The sequence below is a fragment of the Radiomyces spectabilis genome, assembly GCF_025331425.1.
Source record: "Radiomyces spectabilis strain NRRL 2753 chromosome Unknown BYT42scaffold_14, whole genome shotgun sequence".
Taxonomy (NCBI): Eukaryota; Fungi; Mucoromycota; class Mucoromycetes; order Mucorales; family Radiomycetaceae; genus Radiomyces; species Radiomyces spectabilis.
This window is the reverse complement of record NW_026251939.1, coordinates 689,209-706,789: the sequence shown is the minus strand read 5'-3', so window position 1 is coordinate 706,789 and position 17,581 is coordinate 689,209. Positions and strand designations below refer to the sequence as shown.

Sequence of the window (17,581 nt, the reverse complement as noted above, 5' to 3'; positions counted from 1 at the left end):
ATGAACACCGCTACACCGATAGTGTCGCCGTTTTCTGGTTCCCAAACCATAGCGGAACTACTATCCCAGCCTAACTCTGTAACCGCCGACCTGGTCCAAGCCGTGACCGCGCTCCAACAAATGGTCACAACCCTTGTGACCGAGAACGCAGCCCTGCATCAACAAATCCTCGATTTGACTACTCAAGTCGCTAAGTTCCTCTCCGCTCCAGCGCTGCAACCTACCGCCCATGTCCGACCCGAACCGAATGAAAGCCCGCTGCCTACACAGGCTACTCCCCCAACTGGTGCCAAAGGTGCCATGGAATCCAACTGGGCGACTGTCACCTCGAAACACAAACCCATTCGCCCCCTAACATCACCTAGACGTATTGCTGCCAATGCCCGTGGATTTACACCTGTTACCGGCCCACAAGGCTTTGATCATCTTTACCTTCATCGTTCCTGCCGCATGGATCGTGCCGAAGTCTGCCGTCGACTTCGTCGTTTTGGTATTGACTCCTCCCGCATCTTGGATGTCAGTTTCCCGGCCCGCAACATTATTGGCCTCCTCCTCCATGTCCAGTATATACCCATCGTTCGTGATCTTTTGGAGAAAGCTACTGTTTCCCCTATCGCTAACTTCGACCCCACTGATCCTACCAACCTGGGCGATCCCAAATATGCATCTCACTCACTTGAACACCGTACTGCCTTAGCCCTCCAACTCCACAGAGAACGTTGTATCCAAACGCTCAAATATCTCCGTCCCCATATTGCTGTCCCCATTGCACATGCTTTTTATCAATGTGGATGGATCCTTGCCTCCGATCATGCTACGTTCACCACATCGGGACCCTATGTGGATCGTGATAAGTTTCCCAGCGACACTGAGTCCTCTTCTCTGCAACCTGAAACCGAAATGGATCTTGATGGTGCCTTCTCCTCTCGTCCTACTTCCCGCGCCTCCCACTACTCTAATAATTAATGACACACCTTACAATTGGTTTATGGAATGCCAACGGTTTACAGGCCTCTACCATCCATGACATTCTCTCCTATTGCCGCTCCTTTTCCCTACTGTTCATTACCGAAACATGGCTCCTCCATCCTTTGCGTCTCCCTACCTCTTGGCAACAAATCCACCTATATGGCACTCCCGTTACTGGACAATATCGTGGCTCCATGGGAATCTGTGCCCTAATTGCTCCATCCTGTTCTTTGCCTGTCTACCAACTCTCCTCGTTGTCAAACTACGATATCCACCTCAAGCTTGGTTCTCTCACTGTAGTATGCCTATATCTGCCACCATCATTATCTGACTCTGATGCTATGGATATAATCACCTTAATCCCTTTAATCCACGATACCTTAATATGTGGCGACCTCAATGCACGACTAGGATCTCTTCTCGGAGACCACCGTACCAATCCTCGCGGCACTATGCTTCAACAATGGCTCCTTGACCATGACCTCCATATATTTAATTCCTCCCTTACCTATGGCCAACCCACCTATGTCTCTTTTCGACAACAACAAGAAATCAGCAGCATTATTGATTTATTTATTACCAACTCCGCACCCTCCTTTCTCCAACCTTCTATGCATATCCGTACTGATCTCTCTTTATGCTCGGACCATAAGCTCCTCTCTCTCTCCTTTGACTATGACCCTACTGATCCACTCCTTCCTCCTCCGCCTCGACGCACCTGGAACCTCTCCCGCCTCAAAGATGAACCAACTTGTGACCTCTATGCTACCACCTTCACCTCCAAAACGGCCGACCTCTACCAAAACCTCCTCCACCAGGCTGATAACCCTCCGACTTCCCGCCCACCTATTGATACATATACAGATACCCTCAATTGTGCTATTTATGAGTCTCTGGATTCCTCCATCAAACCGCGTCCCCCACGCCCTTCCTGTTGGAAAGATTTCTGGTCCGCTGATCTTCAAGCTGCTGCTGATACCCGTGAACGATGCTACAAGCGTTGGCGCCACAGCCAAGGCATTGATAAAATATACTGGTGGAATGCCCATGTCACTGCCCAAGCTGCTTTCCGATCTGCTGTCCGCACAGCCAAACGTGCCCGTTGGCAAGCCTTTTGTCAATCCCTTGAGACAGACTATAATAAGGCTACAGCCAAAGTTGCCCAACTTAAACGCAGACGCCGCCCTTTACAGTCCTTTACTCATCCTGACGGACCAGCCGCTGCTACCCTCCAGATGCGCGACCATTTAGCCGCTGTATATAGCGGAACTCATCTATCACCTACACGTCCATCCGATCTTGACCCCCCATCCACTCCTTTTTCACTCGATAGTTGTCCTTTTACACGATCCTCCATTGACATCGCCATCCGTTCACTCCCTACCCGCAAAGCGCCTGGTGCTGACCATCTCAAAGCTGAAATGCTGAAGCCCATATCCTTCACACTGTCCCGTCTTCTCCTACCGCTTTTCCAATTATGCTGGCAATGGTCCTATGTCCCACCAACATGGCGCCATGCTCAAGTTTTCCCCATCTTCAAAAAAGGCGATCCGTCCCAACCCTCAAACTACCGCCCCATATCACTTACCTCTGTACTGCGTAAACTCCTAGAGATCTGCCTCAGTCCCTCACTCCATTCCTTCTCACCCACCATCGATCCAGCCCAAGGAGGATTCCGCTTCAAACGCAGTGCTTTGGACCAAGCCCTTTGAGTAACATTTTTTATTATTAAATTTAGGACAACTCCCTAACCTAGACGTAAGAACTGACTCACCTTCAAGTCATTCTTACCACCCTCATTGCCAAGGAACACTGCACAAGCTTGTGTTAAGACTGCACTACGCTTGTCAACCTTTATATTTTAAATTTTATATTTATTAACAGTTATAGAGAATCTTAATATTTATAATGATTATTAATAATAATGATTATTACTCTTATAATTCTTCTTCCATCATATCCTCATTAAAATTTATATTTAAAAACTTATTTTGTAATTCTTTTAACTCATTATAATTTTCATTATATTGTATATCAATATTATAATTATGATCTTCATTATTATATTTTAAATCAAAATCATCACTAAACCATCTTGTATGATGTTCTAATGTTTCTATATCAAATTTATTAACATAATGTCTTATATTTCTTAATAAAACACATATTTTAAACTGTAAATTATAATATTTTATATTAGATGTTTTAGTAGCAGCATTACTATTACTAAACTTTTTAAATATATTACCTACTTCTGCATATTGTGTTTCAATAGTTGATCTAAAAGAAGCAAATTTTTCATTAAATAATTTTTTATATTCTGATAATTGTTCTTTATTAATTTTTCTATATGGATATATAAAATTTTCTCTTTTAAATTTTTTATTAGTTTTATTATATTCAATAAATTTATCAATTGAATAATAATAACCACCATCAAATGCTATATAATCAACTTCTTCTATTTTATTTTGTAAATTTATTTTTAAAAATATTTCTCCATCTGTATTATCTCTACAAAATTTACTATTTGAAATATATATTATCATACCATTAATATCTGTACATGTTTGAGTTCTTACATCTGATTTTTTTAATTTATAAGAAAAAAGTTTTCTTTTACTTACATTTATATTTTCATAATTTATTTTACTATCATGTCCATCAATTATTAAAGTTACATGTTTAAATTCTTTTGGATTATATTTTTGTGCACATATTAATCTTAATCTTATATTACTAAACATGTTTTCTAAATAATAATCAACTTTTTTATTTAATTCATTATAATTTTCAATCCAAAACTTTTTATAAATATCATAAAAAATAGAATAATTTATATAATCATTCATTTTTGATATAGATTTACCAGATATCATATGATATAAAATTAAATAAGCTTTATCAACCGTTTTATATGCACCAGGATAATCTTTTATACCAAAAATTTCATTAATAAAAAAAAATATTGATATATAACCTAATTTATTTAATAATTCTTCTTTAATTTTATAAATATCTTCAATATTTTTTAAATCAGTACGATGATAATAATCTTTTTTAATTACATTATAATCATTATATAAGAAATTCCAATATTTATTATATATTTTTATTAACTCATCTTCATATATTTCTTCAATAGTCATTTTATATATATATAATTATTCAATTTTTATTTTAAATTAATTTATTATTTGTTTATATAAAAGTTGGTAATGATTTCTTTCAGCATATTCGTTCCATTTTATTAAATTTCTAGTATGACTTATATTAACATAACCTTTAGTTTTTATCCAATTCATAAAATATTTTTTTCTTATATTTTCTACAGAATTTATTTCAGAATATAATGTTAAATTTATATGTATATTTTTATTTTCTCCTTCATCTAAAAATGGTCCATTTACTAATACTTCATTTATATTTTTTATTCTTTTACTCCATTCTAATACTCTACTTAATAAATAATTATATTCTTTATTTTTTATATCCTTTTTATTTGGACCTAAAGTTAAATTTACAGAATAATAATAATTTTGTTTAAGTGTTTCCATTACTTATTTTATTATATAAAAAGAAATTCAATTTTTTTTATAAATTAAAAATTTATTTAAAACTCCGATAAAAAGAGTAACATTTTTTATTATTAAATTTAGGACAACTCCCTAACCTAGACGTAAGAACTGACTCACCTTCAAGTCATTCTTACCACCCTCATTGCCAAGGAACACTGCACAAGCTTGTGTTAAGACTGCACTACGCTTGTCAACCTTTATATTTTAAATTTTATATTTATTAACAGTTATAGAGAATCTTAATATTTATAATGATTATTAATAATAATGATTATTACTCTTTGTCTCCATCACATCATGCACGATTATTATCTTCGGTGCCACCATTTCCCGGTCGTAGCCTTTCTTGATATAAAAGCCGCATACGATACTGTGGACCGCAGGATTATCTGGCAAGCTCTGCAAACCAATGATACCCCACCGCCACTCCTTCATCTACTGAGCCACCTTTTCGATGAGGTTACTATCGCTGTCCTTCTATCCAACCATACCTCCCAACCGTTTGTGCCACTTACTGGAGTGCTCCAAGGATCCGTACTTAGCCCACACCTCTACTCTATATACATTAATTCTCTACCGTCTCTCCTATGTAATGCTGCTAAGGACCACTCCATAGTTGTTCACCCTCGTTTCCGCCCTTCTCTTCCCATCAACTGTCTACTCTTCGCTGATGATGTCGCCCTGGTTGGCTCTTACCATGAAGTTCGCCAGATGCTCGACCTAGCTGACTACCACTCTCTGTTCCTCGGCTACCGTTGGAGCCCAACTAAATGTGCCATCCTTAACCACCCTAGCACTGACACCCGTCCTGCGCTTACCCTCTATAATGAACCGATCCCATCAGTAGACGAATTTGTCTATTTAGGAGTCCCCTTCTGTCATTCTGGTATCTCCACCTCTGCTTTAATTGCCTACCGCCAACCCCCCACACTCCTGGCCATGTCTACTCTCCATACGATCGGTGCATGCTGTTCCGGTTTTTCTCTCCTTCTTAGCTCCCGCCTATATGCCCAATTCATTCGACCCAAATTTGAATATGGGCTTGCAATATCCACCTTTTTAAAGAAAGACTACCGTGCCATTGAAAAACTACAAGACCGCTGCTTAAGAATGATTGTCGGTGGCCATCCTACTTCCTCTACTACTGTCCTCCGTCACATTTGCCACCTACCTTCAATGCGCCACTGTATCGATATCTTGATCACTAAATATTGTCTCCGAGCTACCAAACTCCCCACCTCTTGTCTCCTCAGACTACTGGAAGCCTCGGTAAACAATACTCGCCTCTCTACTGATCTCTATAACAACCGTCTCTACCGCTCATTACCATCACCTCTGCCTGGCCTTCGCTCCTTCTTTCACGATGATCGCCAGCAATTGTTTGCCGAATTTCTTGCCCAAACGGACTAGGTGCTGATCCGCGCCTGTCTCCCCACTCTCCAAGTTGACCCCATTCTCTACCTACCCGTATGTCGCATCACCCGCGGTCGTTTCATACGATGGCGCATGGGATGGCTCCCAGGGAAACCCAAACCTTGTCCCTGTCTCAATGACCACACATCACGACGCCATTTCCCATATTGCCGTGCTATCCCCAGCTCTCTTTGGGATGACCTACCCCTCAACACAGGTAACCACCATCCCATAGATTTTGCACTCTCAGCTTTACCAAAATCATCCTCGGCTCCTTGTCCCAGTTTTCTTCCGGCCCTTGCTGTAATCCTTTGGCATATTGAATGCCTGTGTAACCAAGATGGCGACTACCCGCCCCCAACTGATATTGCCCAATACTGGCAACAAGCTTCTCATCCATTGAATGACGCGCAATGAGTTTGTCTCGGTGTTGCTCCCTCACACTGCCACAACCTTTAGTGCAGCTGCTGAGAGGACCTCATCGTCAGATCAAGGCGCCATTATGTTCGTCCCCACTCTCTTTTCCCATTCCTTTTTTGTCCTCCTGGCTCCCAGGACTTTTTTGCCTCCACCCCACTGATGCTCCAAAAGATGGCAACCAAAGTTTTATAACGCTTGCAAGTCTTTTAATAAAATAATCTTTAACCTGAGCTAAGGCCGCACCCTTTTTCTGCTCTTCATCACTTTTTTCTCATTTTTATAGCGGAAAAACCTTTTGCCGGAATCTCGATAGCTCAATCCGCCCTACAAACCTATCCATCCATCGCCCATCCTTTGACATATCGTACATTCATTGTAGCCGTACGGTATATCAAAACATCCAGCCCAAATCTTCGTTGTTGTCCAGTCATCCACAATTGTGTAAAAACTAAATCCAACAATAAGCAGCAACACGGCTTTCAGTAACTTGCCCCGTTCCCAAGTGCCCCCTTTCTTTTCGACGTCCGACCCAAGCGTGCTGGCTGACCCGAACCACCTGAATTTATTTGTAGCCCCGACGGCGCAACAGACTCCCAGCATGTCCAAAAACTTAGCTGCCCAACTTGAGGCTATGCAGGCCCAAATTAACACGCTCATAGTGACCACTATAAACCAGGCCGCCGAACTTGCAAAGTTCCGCGAACTCGCTACTGAAAACCGCCAACTTCGCAATGAAGTGGCCGAACTCAAAACCCGCCTTGCTTCCCTTGCCTCTGATCCTCCAGTTCAGCAACAGCACCAACCAAAGTCGGCACCTGCCACTTTAACCAACGAACCCCTCCCAGCCTCCTCTTCTCCCCGCCCACCATTGGGCTCTGATGCCTCCTCCTGGGCTGTTGTGACTAAAAAAAAGCGCCCCACTAACACCACCCGTCTCCGACCTGCTGATGTTCGCATTTTCCAGACCCCTTCTGGGCCTTTCCAGCTTTAAATACCTTTACGTTCCCCGTTCTCGCCGCCTGACTCGTCAGGAAACGAGAACCCGTCTTCGCCGCCTCGGCATCGATCCCTACCGTGTCCTAGACATTTGTTTCCCTGCCCGTGCTGTCGTTGGACTTCTTGTCCATGAGCAGTACTTCGACTTTGCCATGGCCCAGTTCACCAAGGCCGAAATCAAACCGTTGGAAAACTTTGATCCTTTGGATATTAGTATCCTGGCGGATCCTGAAATCAAAGCCATGTCTACCGAACATCAGGAAGCCTTCGTGTTCGATTTGTATCGCACACGCTGTGAAAAAGCAGTGACTCACCTTCCGTACCATCTTGCCTCCCCCGTTGCGCGCTCCTTTGTCAAGGCCAACATCTTGGAAGACTCTGATCTACCCAGACTCTTAGGCCAATGCTGTGGTGCCCCCGCCTCTCCAGCCAACCCAACCGGTCAGAAGCAAAAGTCCTCCACCGACCCTGACAATGATATGCAAGACGTTCAAAAATCATTATAATGATAGAACAGCCTCCCTCCATTCCTTCAAATGCTCTTTCCCTTCCTTCTTCTTCTGTCCCGCCCACTATTCCTCTCAACATCGGCCTGTGGAATGCCAATGGTCTCCAAGTTTCCCTGGTCGACGATCTCCTCCGCCATTGTCATTCCTTTTCAATTGTTTTTATCACCGAAACCTGGCTCCTCTCTCCCAACAAGCTTCGTACTTCCTGGTCACAATACCATAATTATGGCACCTCTGTAGCTGGCAACTTTCGTGGCTCTGAAGGTGTTTCTGCCCTTGTTTCCCCAGATTTTCCGCTCACTGTCACTCCTTTCCCCTTGGCCACAAAGTATGCGCTTGGCCTCCACTTGGGTTCCTCTCTTCGCCTTGTTTGTCTTTACCTTCCCCCCACCCTCTCTCTTGACGCTGTTTCTACAGCTCTTTCCTCTATTCTGCTTGCCGATGATATTATCATTTGTGGAGACCTGAATGCCCGCCTTGGTACTGTCACCGGAGATTGCATCAGCAATCCACGTGGCCAGTTACTACAGGATTGGGTCACCGAACGTTCATTATCAATTCTAAATATTTCCCTCGCTTACGGCATACCCACGTATCACACTTTCCGCAACAGCCAAGTCCACAGCAGTATCGTCGATTATTTCCTCACCAACCTCCCCACGCTTCCCCACTCATCCCTTTATATCTTCTCTGATCTTTCCCTCAGATCTGATCACAAGTTAATGTCGTTATCATTTGTATATACTCTTCCTGATCCATCCGCCGATTACTACACTCCTTCACCATCTCCCCGCCGTCTCTGGAACCTCTCTCGTCTTAAAGAACTTGATGTCCACCAGCTGTACGTTGCCTCTTTCCGCTCCTTTTCCCAACCACTACATGAGAAGCTTCAACAGCTCTCCTCTGATCCACCCGCCACCCGACCACCCATTGATCAACTCAATGACAACCTCAACTCCGCCATTTATTCCGCTCTGGATAAATTGGTTGGTACTCGTGACCCTCGGCCCCGTCAATGGCAGTCATTTTGGAATGCTGACTTGCAAACCATGGCTGACCATCGAGATCGCACCTACCGGCAGTGGCGTTGTGCCATTGGCATTGACAAAGCTGTCTGGTGGGATGAACACCAACAGGCTGCCCGACGATTTCGAACCGCCGTCCGCCGCGCGAAAAGGCAAGCTTGGCATGCTTTTTGTGATACTGTGGCTCGTGGGGATTTCCCCCAAGCGATGTCCACGATCAAGTCCATCCGAAACCGCCGCCGCCAACAAGTCCAATTCACCCACCCTGATGGTCCAGCCGCTGGTGCATTAGCCATGCGTGATCACCTGGCCTCAGTATATTCTGGTTCGGGTTTACCCTTGTCTCGCCCACCATCTTTGCCGCCATCCACATCTTCCCTTCCTTTTGCTATTTCCCCATCCACCCCTCACGTTCCTTTCTTTACTCCAGATACAGTTGCCAAGACTTTGGATCGACTCCCTCGGCGAAAAGCTCCCGGATCGGATCATATCCGTTCTGAGATGCTTATGCCCATCCAGTCTGTGCTTTCCCCCCTCCTTTCCTTTTTGTTTAACCTCTGTGTCCAATGGGCATACGTTCCCTCCCTTTGGCGTGAAGCGCAAGTCGTTCTGATCCACAAAAAAGGCGATCCCTCCCTTCCCAGCAATTACCGCCCGATTTCTCTGACTTCCATCATCCGAAAACTTTTCGAAATGTGTCTCCAGCCCTTTGTGGAACTCGCTGCTCCTCCCCTTGATGTGTCCCAAGGCGGCTTCTGGCATCAACGTAGTGCGTTGGATCAAGCCCTCTGCTTGCATGACTTGATGCGCGCCTACCGCGATCACCATAACCATTATCCTGTTGTTGCATTTCTGGACATCAAGTCCGCCTACGATACCGTCGATAGACGAGTTATCTGGCAAACTCTCCTTTCTTTTTCTGCTCCTCCGGCTTTGGTGTCCCTTCTCGCCCACATGTTTGACGATGTTTCAGTCACAGTTCTCCTCAGCAACCACATCTCCTCTCCTTTCGTTCCTGCAACTGGTGTCCTTCAAGGCTCAGTCCTCAGTCCGTTCCTTTATTCAATTTATATCAACACTTTGCCTGTTCTCCTCCGTTCCGCTGCTTCCCGATCTACAACTTCTGTTCTCTCTTGTTCGCCTTCTCGTCCGCCACCCTACAACGCTTCCTCACCTTTCGGTCTTCCATTTGGCCCCACGTCCACTGCTTCGTCCGATCCTTCGCCCACTCCCATCAACTGTCTGTTGTATGCGGACGATGTGGCCCTCATTGGGTCTGCTCGCGAAGTCCAACATATGCTGTCGCTTGCTGAGGCTCACTCGGTTGCTCTTGGTTACAAATGGAGTCCATCCAAATGTGCCATCATTAATGCACTGGTACCCAGTTCCTGCAGCTATGTTTGTTTAAGTCTGTACAATGAGTCCCTCCCGCCTGTTGACGAATTTGTCTACCTTGGTGTGCCATTCCGTTCCAAAGGTATCGATGCCTCTTCCATGATCCGTCACCATGCGCAAAGTACATTTCTTGCAATGTCCCAGTTAAACGCCATGGGCCTTAACCGTAATGGTTTTCTGCTGCTTTTCTGTACGCGTATCTACGCTGCATTCATCCGCCCCAAGCTCGAGTATGGTTTGGCCATTTCTCACCTGCTCAAAAAAGAGTATGCCGAACTCGAACGTGTGCAAGATCATTGTCTCCGGATGATCATTGGTGGTCATCGGACTTCCTCAACCCAGGTGCTCAAGCACATGTGTAACCTTCCCAACATGTCCTTCCGTGCTGACACTCTGGTGTTAAAATTCTGCCTTTGTACTGAATACCTTCCAGACGATTGCCTCCTCACACTCCTTTCACCTTCCATTCGTTTGTCTCTTCTCTCCCGTCTCCGTCAGCGACAGATTGTTCTTGATCATCCTGCGGATGACTCCTCCAATTCCCGTCTTGTCTCTTGGCTGCGTCAATATCACCAGACTCATTTTACCGCTTTTCTTGCTTCTACCGATCGTGTGCTCATTCGTGCGTGCTGATCTTCACTCGAAATTGATCCTGTCCTCTTTGTTCCTGCCTCTCGGCCTGACCGCAGTCGCCTTGTGCGATGGCGAATGGGTTGGTTGCCAGGTAAACCTCGTCCCTGTGCTTGCGGCTTTGGTGATACCAAACGGCAGCATTTAATGCTTTGCCCTAAGATCCCATCCATACTCTGGTACAGCCTCCCATTTCCGCCATCAGATTTTACTGGGGTTCGTATCAATTACGCTTTGAACCTGTTGCCCACTTCCCGCTCTGCTGCGCCACCTCGTTTCTGGTCGGATCTTTGCACTATTCTTTGGCATATTGATCAACTCTGCAATCCCGACGGTGACTACACCACCGATCCTACTCCCAGCCAAGTCTGGCTCGATCTTTTTGTTTCTGGCCCTAGTGAACAGTGCCCGGATCTCCCTCTGGCCTCTTCCTCCCACTGCGACAACCATTAAGCACGTTGCAGAGAAAGACCATGGTGTTGAAAGGTTACTTACTAGCTAGCGGATCCCTCCTGTAATTTCATTTTAGATTTTATTTTGTTTTCCTTTCCCATCTTTTTCCTTTTTCACCTTTCTTGCGACTCGATGGGTGTTTTTTTCGTTTTCCCCTTTTTTCTCCTTCTGTTCACCTGAGGTTTGGTCTGTAGAGGGCTTTCCCCAAGGCCGATCGTCCATTCCTCTAATAAACTTATACATTTTCGACTGAGCTAAGGCCGCACCCTTTTTTGAAATATTCTAGGGTGAATGTGTGTCGACACTGAAACCCGATAATTGAATATTATACCATGACATTGTTGTTGATTGTTCTTGCCTTTGCGAAGGTCTTGGGAAAATTGGCGGAGAAGAACGACCCAATTTTCGAGGTGCGACCTGAAGATCTTGGTAATCGTTGCTAGATCACGTGATTGGCGAATGATGGAAAAGAAGTAGAATCGACGAAACGATGGAAAACAGTTTAGTTTGAGTTTTGTGATATTCTTGTATCGAAAGATCTTGTATAGGAAGTAGAACTGTATATACTGTAAGGTCGCTTCATCAATTCCTTTAGAAAGGGGGGACGAACCTTGAACCTTGAAAAAGGACCAACCTTGGATTCTTAGTCCTTAATGAGAAACAATCATTATCTTTAATAGTTATAATGATTATTAATAGTTATAATAAATATTAAAAAATAATGATTTTAATTTATAAATATAAAAAGATAAATAGATATATAACTAGATAATGTGCCCTTTACACAAGTATAGTGCAGTGTAACTTGACCATGGGTGTGGTTAAAATGGCATGGAGGTGTGCCAGTTCTAACGTCTGAGGTTAGAGGGCGTCTTCCCTTTTATTAATAAAAAATGTTACTCAATCTTGGATTCTTATTGGGAATTTATTTCTGATAAACCTACCTGATCAAAGAGATATTCTTGCTATAGCCTTTAGCAGAGCTAGCCTTTTAATTGTGTATTCCCTTTTTTTGTTGTAGTATATTACTTGGGTTCTTTACAGTCTTACCATTTGATATCGCTCCTGTTTTTATTATAAATTACTTACCTTAGACACAACACCCCTGATTGCACATATCATTTTGGTCCGGCTTGCCAGATCAGTATCTACTGTCAGATTAGTTTAGATTAGAAAACCCTTTTTCCCTTCCTTTCTCGAATGATACGTATCTGCACGATGATGAAGTTTCTGTGCGAACCGAAGGACTTTTCCGGTGAAGGAAAGTATCCTGAAGATGACATTTCTAACGAGGCGCTTGCATGGCTGAAGAAGATGGCCAGACTAAGAATATCGTCTAAGTGGAAAGACGAGGAGATTCTTTTGGTCGCAGGAGACCATCTTACTGGCAAGGCCGAAAGCTGGTGGAACGTTTATGGTTCGGTGTGCACTACGTGGGAAACCTTTGAGGAACTATCGTTATCATTATAATATAATATAATATATTAAAAAAATATATATAATATCTAAAGATACAAAAATTCAATATTTTTTATTCTAATTTAAAAAAATATAAAAAATAAATTATTGTGTCATTATAAAATTAGCTGTATCACTAAATAATTAAAATGGTCAGAGGAGGCGCTGACGTGGGTAGCATAAACGAAGTGTTGCTACTTGTCTATGGGTGTGGTATCATGATGTTGTGTGGTCGTCAACATTCATGATACGTTCTGAGGGTAGTGGCTGTTCCTCTTTGAAAAAGGTTTCAAGAAACAGTTCGTTGGTGACCAAGAAGATCGTTGGTGGACGCAACTACAAGAGTTATGTCAAGGTCCAAGGCAGAGTGTCGATGACGTGGCTGTCAAACTGGAAGAATTGTTCATGTTATTGGACATCAAGAGTCAGTCCTTCCGTGTACGTACCTTCCTTGGAGCGATCAAGAAAGAAATCACTTTTGAAGTTGAGAAAGACGGATTACCTCGAAACCTGGAAGAAGCCAAAGCGAAGGCCAAAAGAATCGAGGTCATAGTCAAGAAGTATGACTCTCACGGCTTTCCGGGTGGTTATGAGGGAAATTCCCTAGCATCGTTTGAACGTAGCGAACTGGAGTCGGCCAGGTCGACTATTGAGTTGTTGACGGAGAAGCTGGAGCACTTGCAAGTAAACTATGTTCAGTTGAAGCATGCTGCGAGTTCGGGAAATCCTAGCGTGATTTTGACTTTCGCGAAGAAAGAAAAACCTGGTCCTGTTTGTTTTCTGTGTGGAAAACCGGGTCACAGAAAATTCCAATGTCCATCAAAAAAACAAGGCGGCGATCTAATTGTAGCGGCGACGGGAACCAATACTACTCCGATTGGTTCGGGAAAAGATCAGGGGCGTCAGTGAAGAATGGGCTGACTGGCGTCCAAAAACAGAAGCCCATGAAGACCTCAACTGGTGGCGAGGTGAAGTTGGTCGATACGGTGCATGACGAAGTCAAGAGTCTGGTGTCGGCTAACGAGGTACAGAACGTCAAAAGAAGAGCTGAGGCGCCACCCATGGTTACTGCGGCGGAAAGGCCCCAAGTGCAACGGAAGAAAGTTGCCCATCCTGAGGAAGAAAACAGGATCGAAGTTGCTCCAGTTGGTTTATCGAGTGCTCCTGTGATCCCCCAGGTGGATAAGGGGAAGGCTCCGGTTGATGCGGTGGTCCAAGATCAGGTTGTGCGTAAGCCTGTTGTCAAAAGAAAAACGCGCTCAAAGGCGAGAAGGTTACCGGTTCTGGTTGAGAAGACTAGTATGTGGCGTACGTTGATGAATACGAATGCTGGTGTTTCCTTAGCACAATGGGTAGCGACCGATAAGGATGCTGCTCAGGATATAATTGATGGAATTCGTTATATCCAGGAAGAAGGAAAAAGAAACGAGCCAGCGAAAGGAACAAGATCAATATAGTCGGCGCGGTAGAGCAAGAAGGGTCGAGTGCAGATGAGACCTTTGCCGAAGAAGAAGTTGCCGATGACGCCACAAGTTCGCTGGAAACTATTTCTGCCTCTAGTGTTGACAAGGGGGAATCGGAAGATACAGTAGCAGCGACGAGTCGGTGTACCATTATCCTTACTGCCTGAAAAGAATGAAGAATAGTTGCCCTCTTAAAGGAACTATTACGATTGGTGGTCATCCAGTGGAATGCGTTTTTGATACTGGTGCAAGTGTCAGTGTTATAGGCCAAGGTTTAGCCGATTATTTGGGTCTGGTTCCCAATGGTGATCGTCTGAAACTGGTGGGTTTCGACCACGATCCGAAGAAGGACCTCTCTGGTGTCGACAGTGATGTTGTCATGGATGTTCCTATTTGTGTGGCGGGAAAAGTTCGTCCCGAACATATGTGTGTACGAAGAGGTGCCGAAGACTGTTTATGTTTACTTGGAATTCCCTGGTTCCAGGAATACGGTATCGAAATTAATCTCATGGATTCGACAATTGTAGTGCCTACTTTAGATGGCAGTGTGAAGCTGCAAGGTTATATGACTAAGGTGCCTGGTCGTATGGTTGGTGTTCCTCCTGTGATGCCTGGTGTTGTTTTGGATCAAGACTCAAAGTTGCATGAAGCACGAGAGGTGTACTTGGCGAAAGCTGGTGACAAGCACATGGTTTCGTATCAAGACGATTTGTTGCCTGCAAAGGACTTAGGAGAATCGCGAGCTGAAGAAGTCAAGTTCGATGCTACGAATATTACGCTTGGTGTCCCTACTCCCCTGGTCAAGGTAATAGAACAGTACAAGCACTGTTTTTCTGAAGTCTCTGGTCTTGGCCGTATCGTAGGTTATGAGATGAACTTGGATCTTATTGATGGTGCATCTCCCATTAGGTCAAAGCCTTTCTGTATGACGTGGGAAGAGGAAGAAAAATTGGATGAACAACTGCAAGAGATGTTGGATCTCAATGTCATCGAACCCTCTAACGGACGATGGGCTAGTCTTTGTTTCTTCATTCCCAAGAAGGATGGTACTATGCATTTGGTAATTGACTACCGTGGTTTGAACAAGATGTTGAGACAGGATGCTTATCCTCTACCTCACATTGACGACTTGTTGGACACAATCGGTGGTGCCAAATATTTCTCTAGCCTGGATTGTACTTCCGGTTACCATCAGTTGGCCTTGAATCCTGAGCATGCAGAGCGTACCGGTTTTGTGACGAAAAAAGGGACTTTCCAGTTCAATGTCCTGCCTTTTGGTATCTCTACGGCGGTTGGCGGCTATCAGCAAATGATGCAGTCCATTTTGGCTGATTACTTGGGCAAATTTCTGGTGATCTTTCTGGACGATGTCCTGGTATTTTCAAATACCTTAGAGGAGCACAGGCGACATCTGGCGTTGCTTTTCGAAGCATGCGAAAGGTCGAATTTGAAGCTGAAAAGAAAGAAGTGCCATTTTAGGCAGCGAAGTATTGAGTACTTGGGGCATACAGTGACCGTCGATGGTGTGCGTCCTGGCGACCATAATGTAGCAAAAGTGAAGAAGTTTCCTACTCCAGCGAATTGTGACGATGTCCGTTCCTTCCTTGGGTTAACTGGGTATTACCGGCGTTTCGTCGAAGACTATGCTACGATCACGGAGCCTTTAACCAGGTTGTTGAAGAAGAATGCAAGATTCGTTTGGGGGGCAGAACAGGAAGTAGCTTTTCGCAAATTTATCGAGATCCTTACAGAATTCCCTCTGTTGGCGTTTCCTGACAAGGAGAAGGTGCAGGTGTTATCTACGGATGCTAGCACTCTGGGTTTGGGTGCTGTGCTGTCGCAGGTTAAAGATGCCAAGACCTTGGAAGACGAGCATATGGTGGCGTATGCGTCTAGAAGTCTGCATGGCAGTGAGAAAAATTATGTGCCAACCCATTTGGAAGCTCTTGGAGTAGTCTGGGGTATAATCATTTCTGTCATTATTTGAAGGGGAGAAGATTTGTATTGTTTACCGACCATTCCAGTCTTACGTACAGTACATCTTTAAGCCTAGCAAGACGACATCGAAGCTCTTGCATTGGGCGGCATGCTTGATAGAATATGATTTCGACATACAATATTGCAAGGGAAAGGACAATCCCGCGGATGCGCTTTCTCGTCTGATTTGCGACGATGAAGAAAATGATTGATTTTCTTTTAATGATTTTCGAATTTTAGTCTCATATGCTAGAAAAACTTTTAGTTTTGGATAGAAGAAAAGTAGTTTAGAAATGTCTGTATTTTCTTTGAAGTCCTTTCTTATTTGGAAGGAAGGCAATCTCTTCGATCTCTTCTTATCTTTTTATTCTTATCCTTTGATTCTCATCTTTATTCTCTTCGGGATTTTTAACCCTTTATCCTTATTCCTATTGCTCGATTTTTATCTTTATTCATTGATAAATTCTCATTCTTGTTGATTGAAGTCTATCATTGGGAGTTATTGGAGTACTCAATATAGAAGAGGAAGAGGATCCTTTTGGTTCTAACTATTGCCTCCTACCCCCAGTTAAAACCAATTGTGCGTACCTTGGTAATTCATGAAATGGCGATATCTTTTGCTTGGTTTGTGGCGCTTTACTACTTCATCTTGGACGGTTCGTATCCAGAAGATGCTGATAAGGTGACCAAGCAGCGGATCTGGAGACAGGCCAAACGGTGGTACAGTGACCAGCAAAACTGTTCGAATGTTTGTGTTTTTTATATAAATCATCTTATAATTTTATGAAAAATCAACCTATAAGACTGCTCTTTACAGTTTTGGAAAGAGGTGACTGAGGAACTATCGTTATCATTATAATATAATATAATATATCAAAAAAATATATATAATATCTAAAGATACAAAAATTCAATATTTTTTATTCTAATTTAAAAAATTATAAAAAATAAATTATTGTGTCATTATAAAATTAGCTGTATCACTAAATAATTAAAATGGTCAGAGGAGGCGCTGACGTGGGTAGCATAAACGAAGTGTTGCTACTTGTCTATGGGTGTGGTATCATGATGTTGTGTGGTCGTCAACATTCATGATACGTTCTGAGGGTAGTGGCTGTTCCTCACTGTCTATTTTCAGAATCATATTTTAGAATTCTGAAATACCGATTGTAGCACGAGTAATCTGATGATCAAAATTAAAGGTACACTTGAACGGTTTTGCATGCATTCTTTATTTTAAGATTTTAACTATTTAATATCCTGTCCAGTAACCCTTAGCTCTAATACACAACTCA

General features: G+C 43.4%; 5 protein-coding genes across 5 annotated transcripts; 4 read left to right on the top strand and 1 right to left on the bottom strand.

The window, feature by feature from the left end:
- Window positions 1-966, top strand: BYT42DRAFT_503717 (uncharacterized protein; the record flags this gene model as incomplete). The annotated part of the gene is made up of 1 exon (XM_051564921.1): window positions 1-966. The coding sequence occupies one exon, from the start codon at window positions 1-3 to the stop codon at window positions 964-966; it is 966 nt and encodes a 321-aa protein (XP_051419458.1).
- Window positions 967-3,026: 2,060 nt separating this feature from the next.
- On the bottom strand, window positions 3,027-3,947 carry BYT42DRAFT_477869 (uncharacterized protein; the record flags this gene model as incomplete). Its single annotated transcript, XM_051563648.1, has 2 exons — window positions 3,027-3,424; window positions 3,839-3,947. Coding segments are annotated over 2 exons (507 nt in total), but the record flags the coding sequence as incomplete, so codon positions are not given.
- A 3,151-nt stretch (window positions 3,948-7,098) lies between these two features.
- On the top strand, window positions 7,099-7,774 carry BYT42DRAFT_625214 (uncharacterized protein; the record flags this gene model as incomplete). Its single annotated transcript, XM_051572403.1, has 1 exon — window positions 7,099-7,774. A coding segment is annotated over exon 1 (447 nt), but the record flags the coding sequence as incomplete, so codon positions are not given.
- Window positions 7,775-12,995: 5,221 nt separating this feature from the next.
- Window positions 12,996-15,184, top strand: BYT42DRAFT_549498 (uncharacterized protein; the record flags this gene model as incomplete). The annotated part of the gene is made up of 6 exons (XM_051566075.1): window positions 12,996-13,059; window positions 13,133-13,530; window positions 13,785-14,076; window positions 14,256-14,453; window positions 14,576-15,114; window positions 15,173-15,184. 6 exons carry the CDS (start codon window positions 12,996-12,998, stop codon window positions 15,182-15,184), a joined length of 1,503 nt encoding a protein of 500 aa, XP_051419455.1.
- Window positions 15,185-16,890: 1,706 nt separating this feature from the next.
- On the top strand, window positions 16,891-17,073 carry BYT42DRAFT_503825 (uncharacterized protein; the record flags this gene model as incomplete). The annotated part of the gene is made up of 1 exon (XM_051564930.1): window positions 16,891-17,073. The coding sequence occupies one exon, from the start codon at window positions 16,891-16,893 to the stop codon at window positions 17,071-17,073; it is 183 nt and encodes a 60-aa protein (XP_051419454.1).
- Window positions 17,074-17,581: the final 508 nt, after the last annotated feature.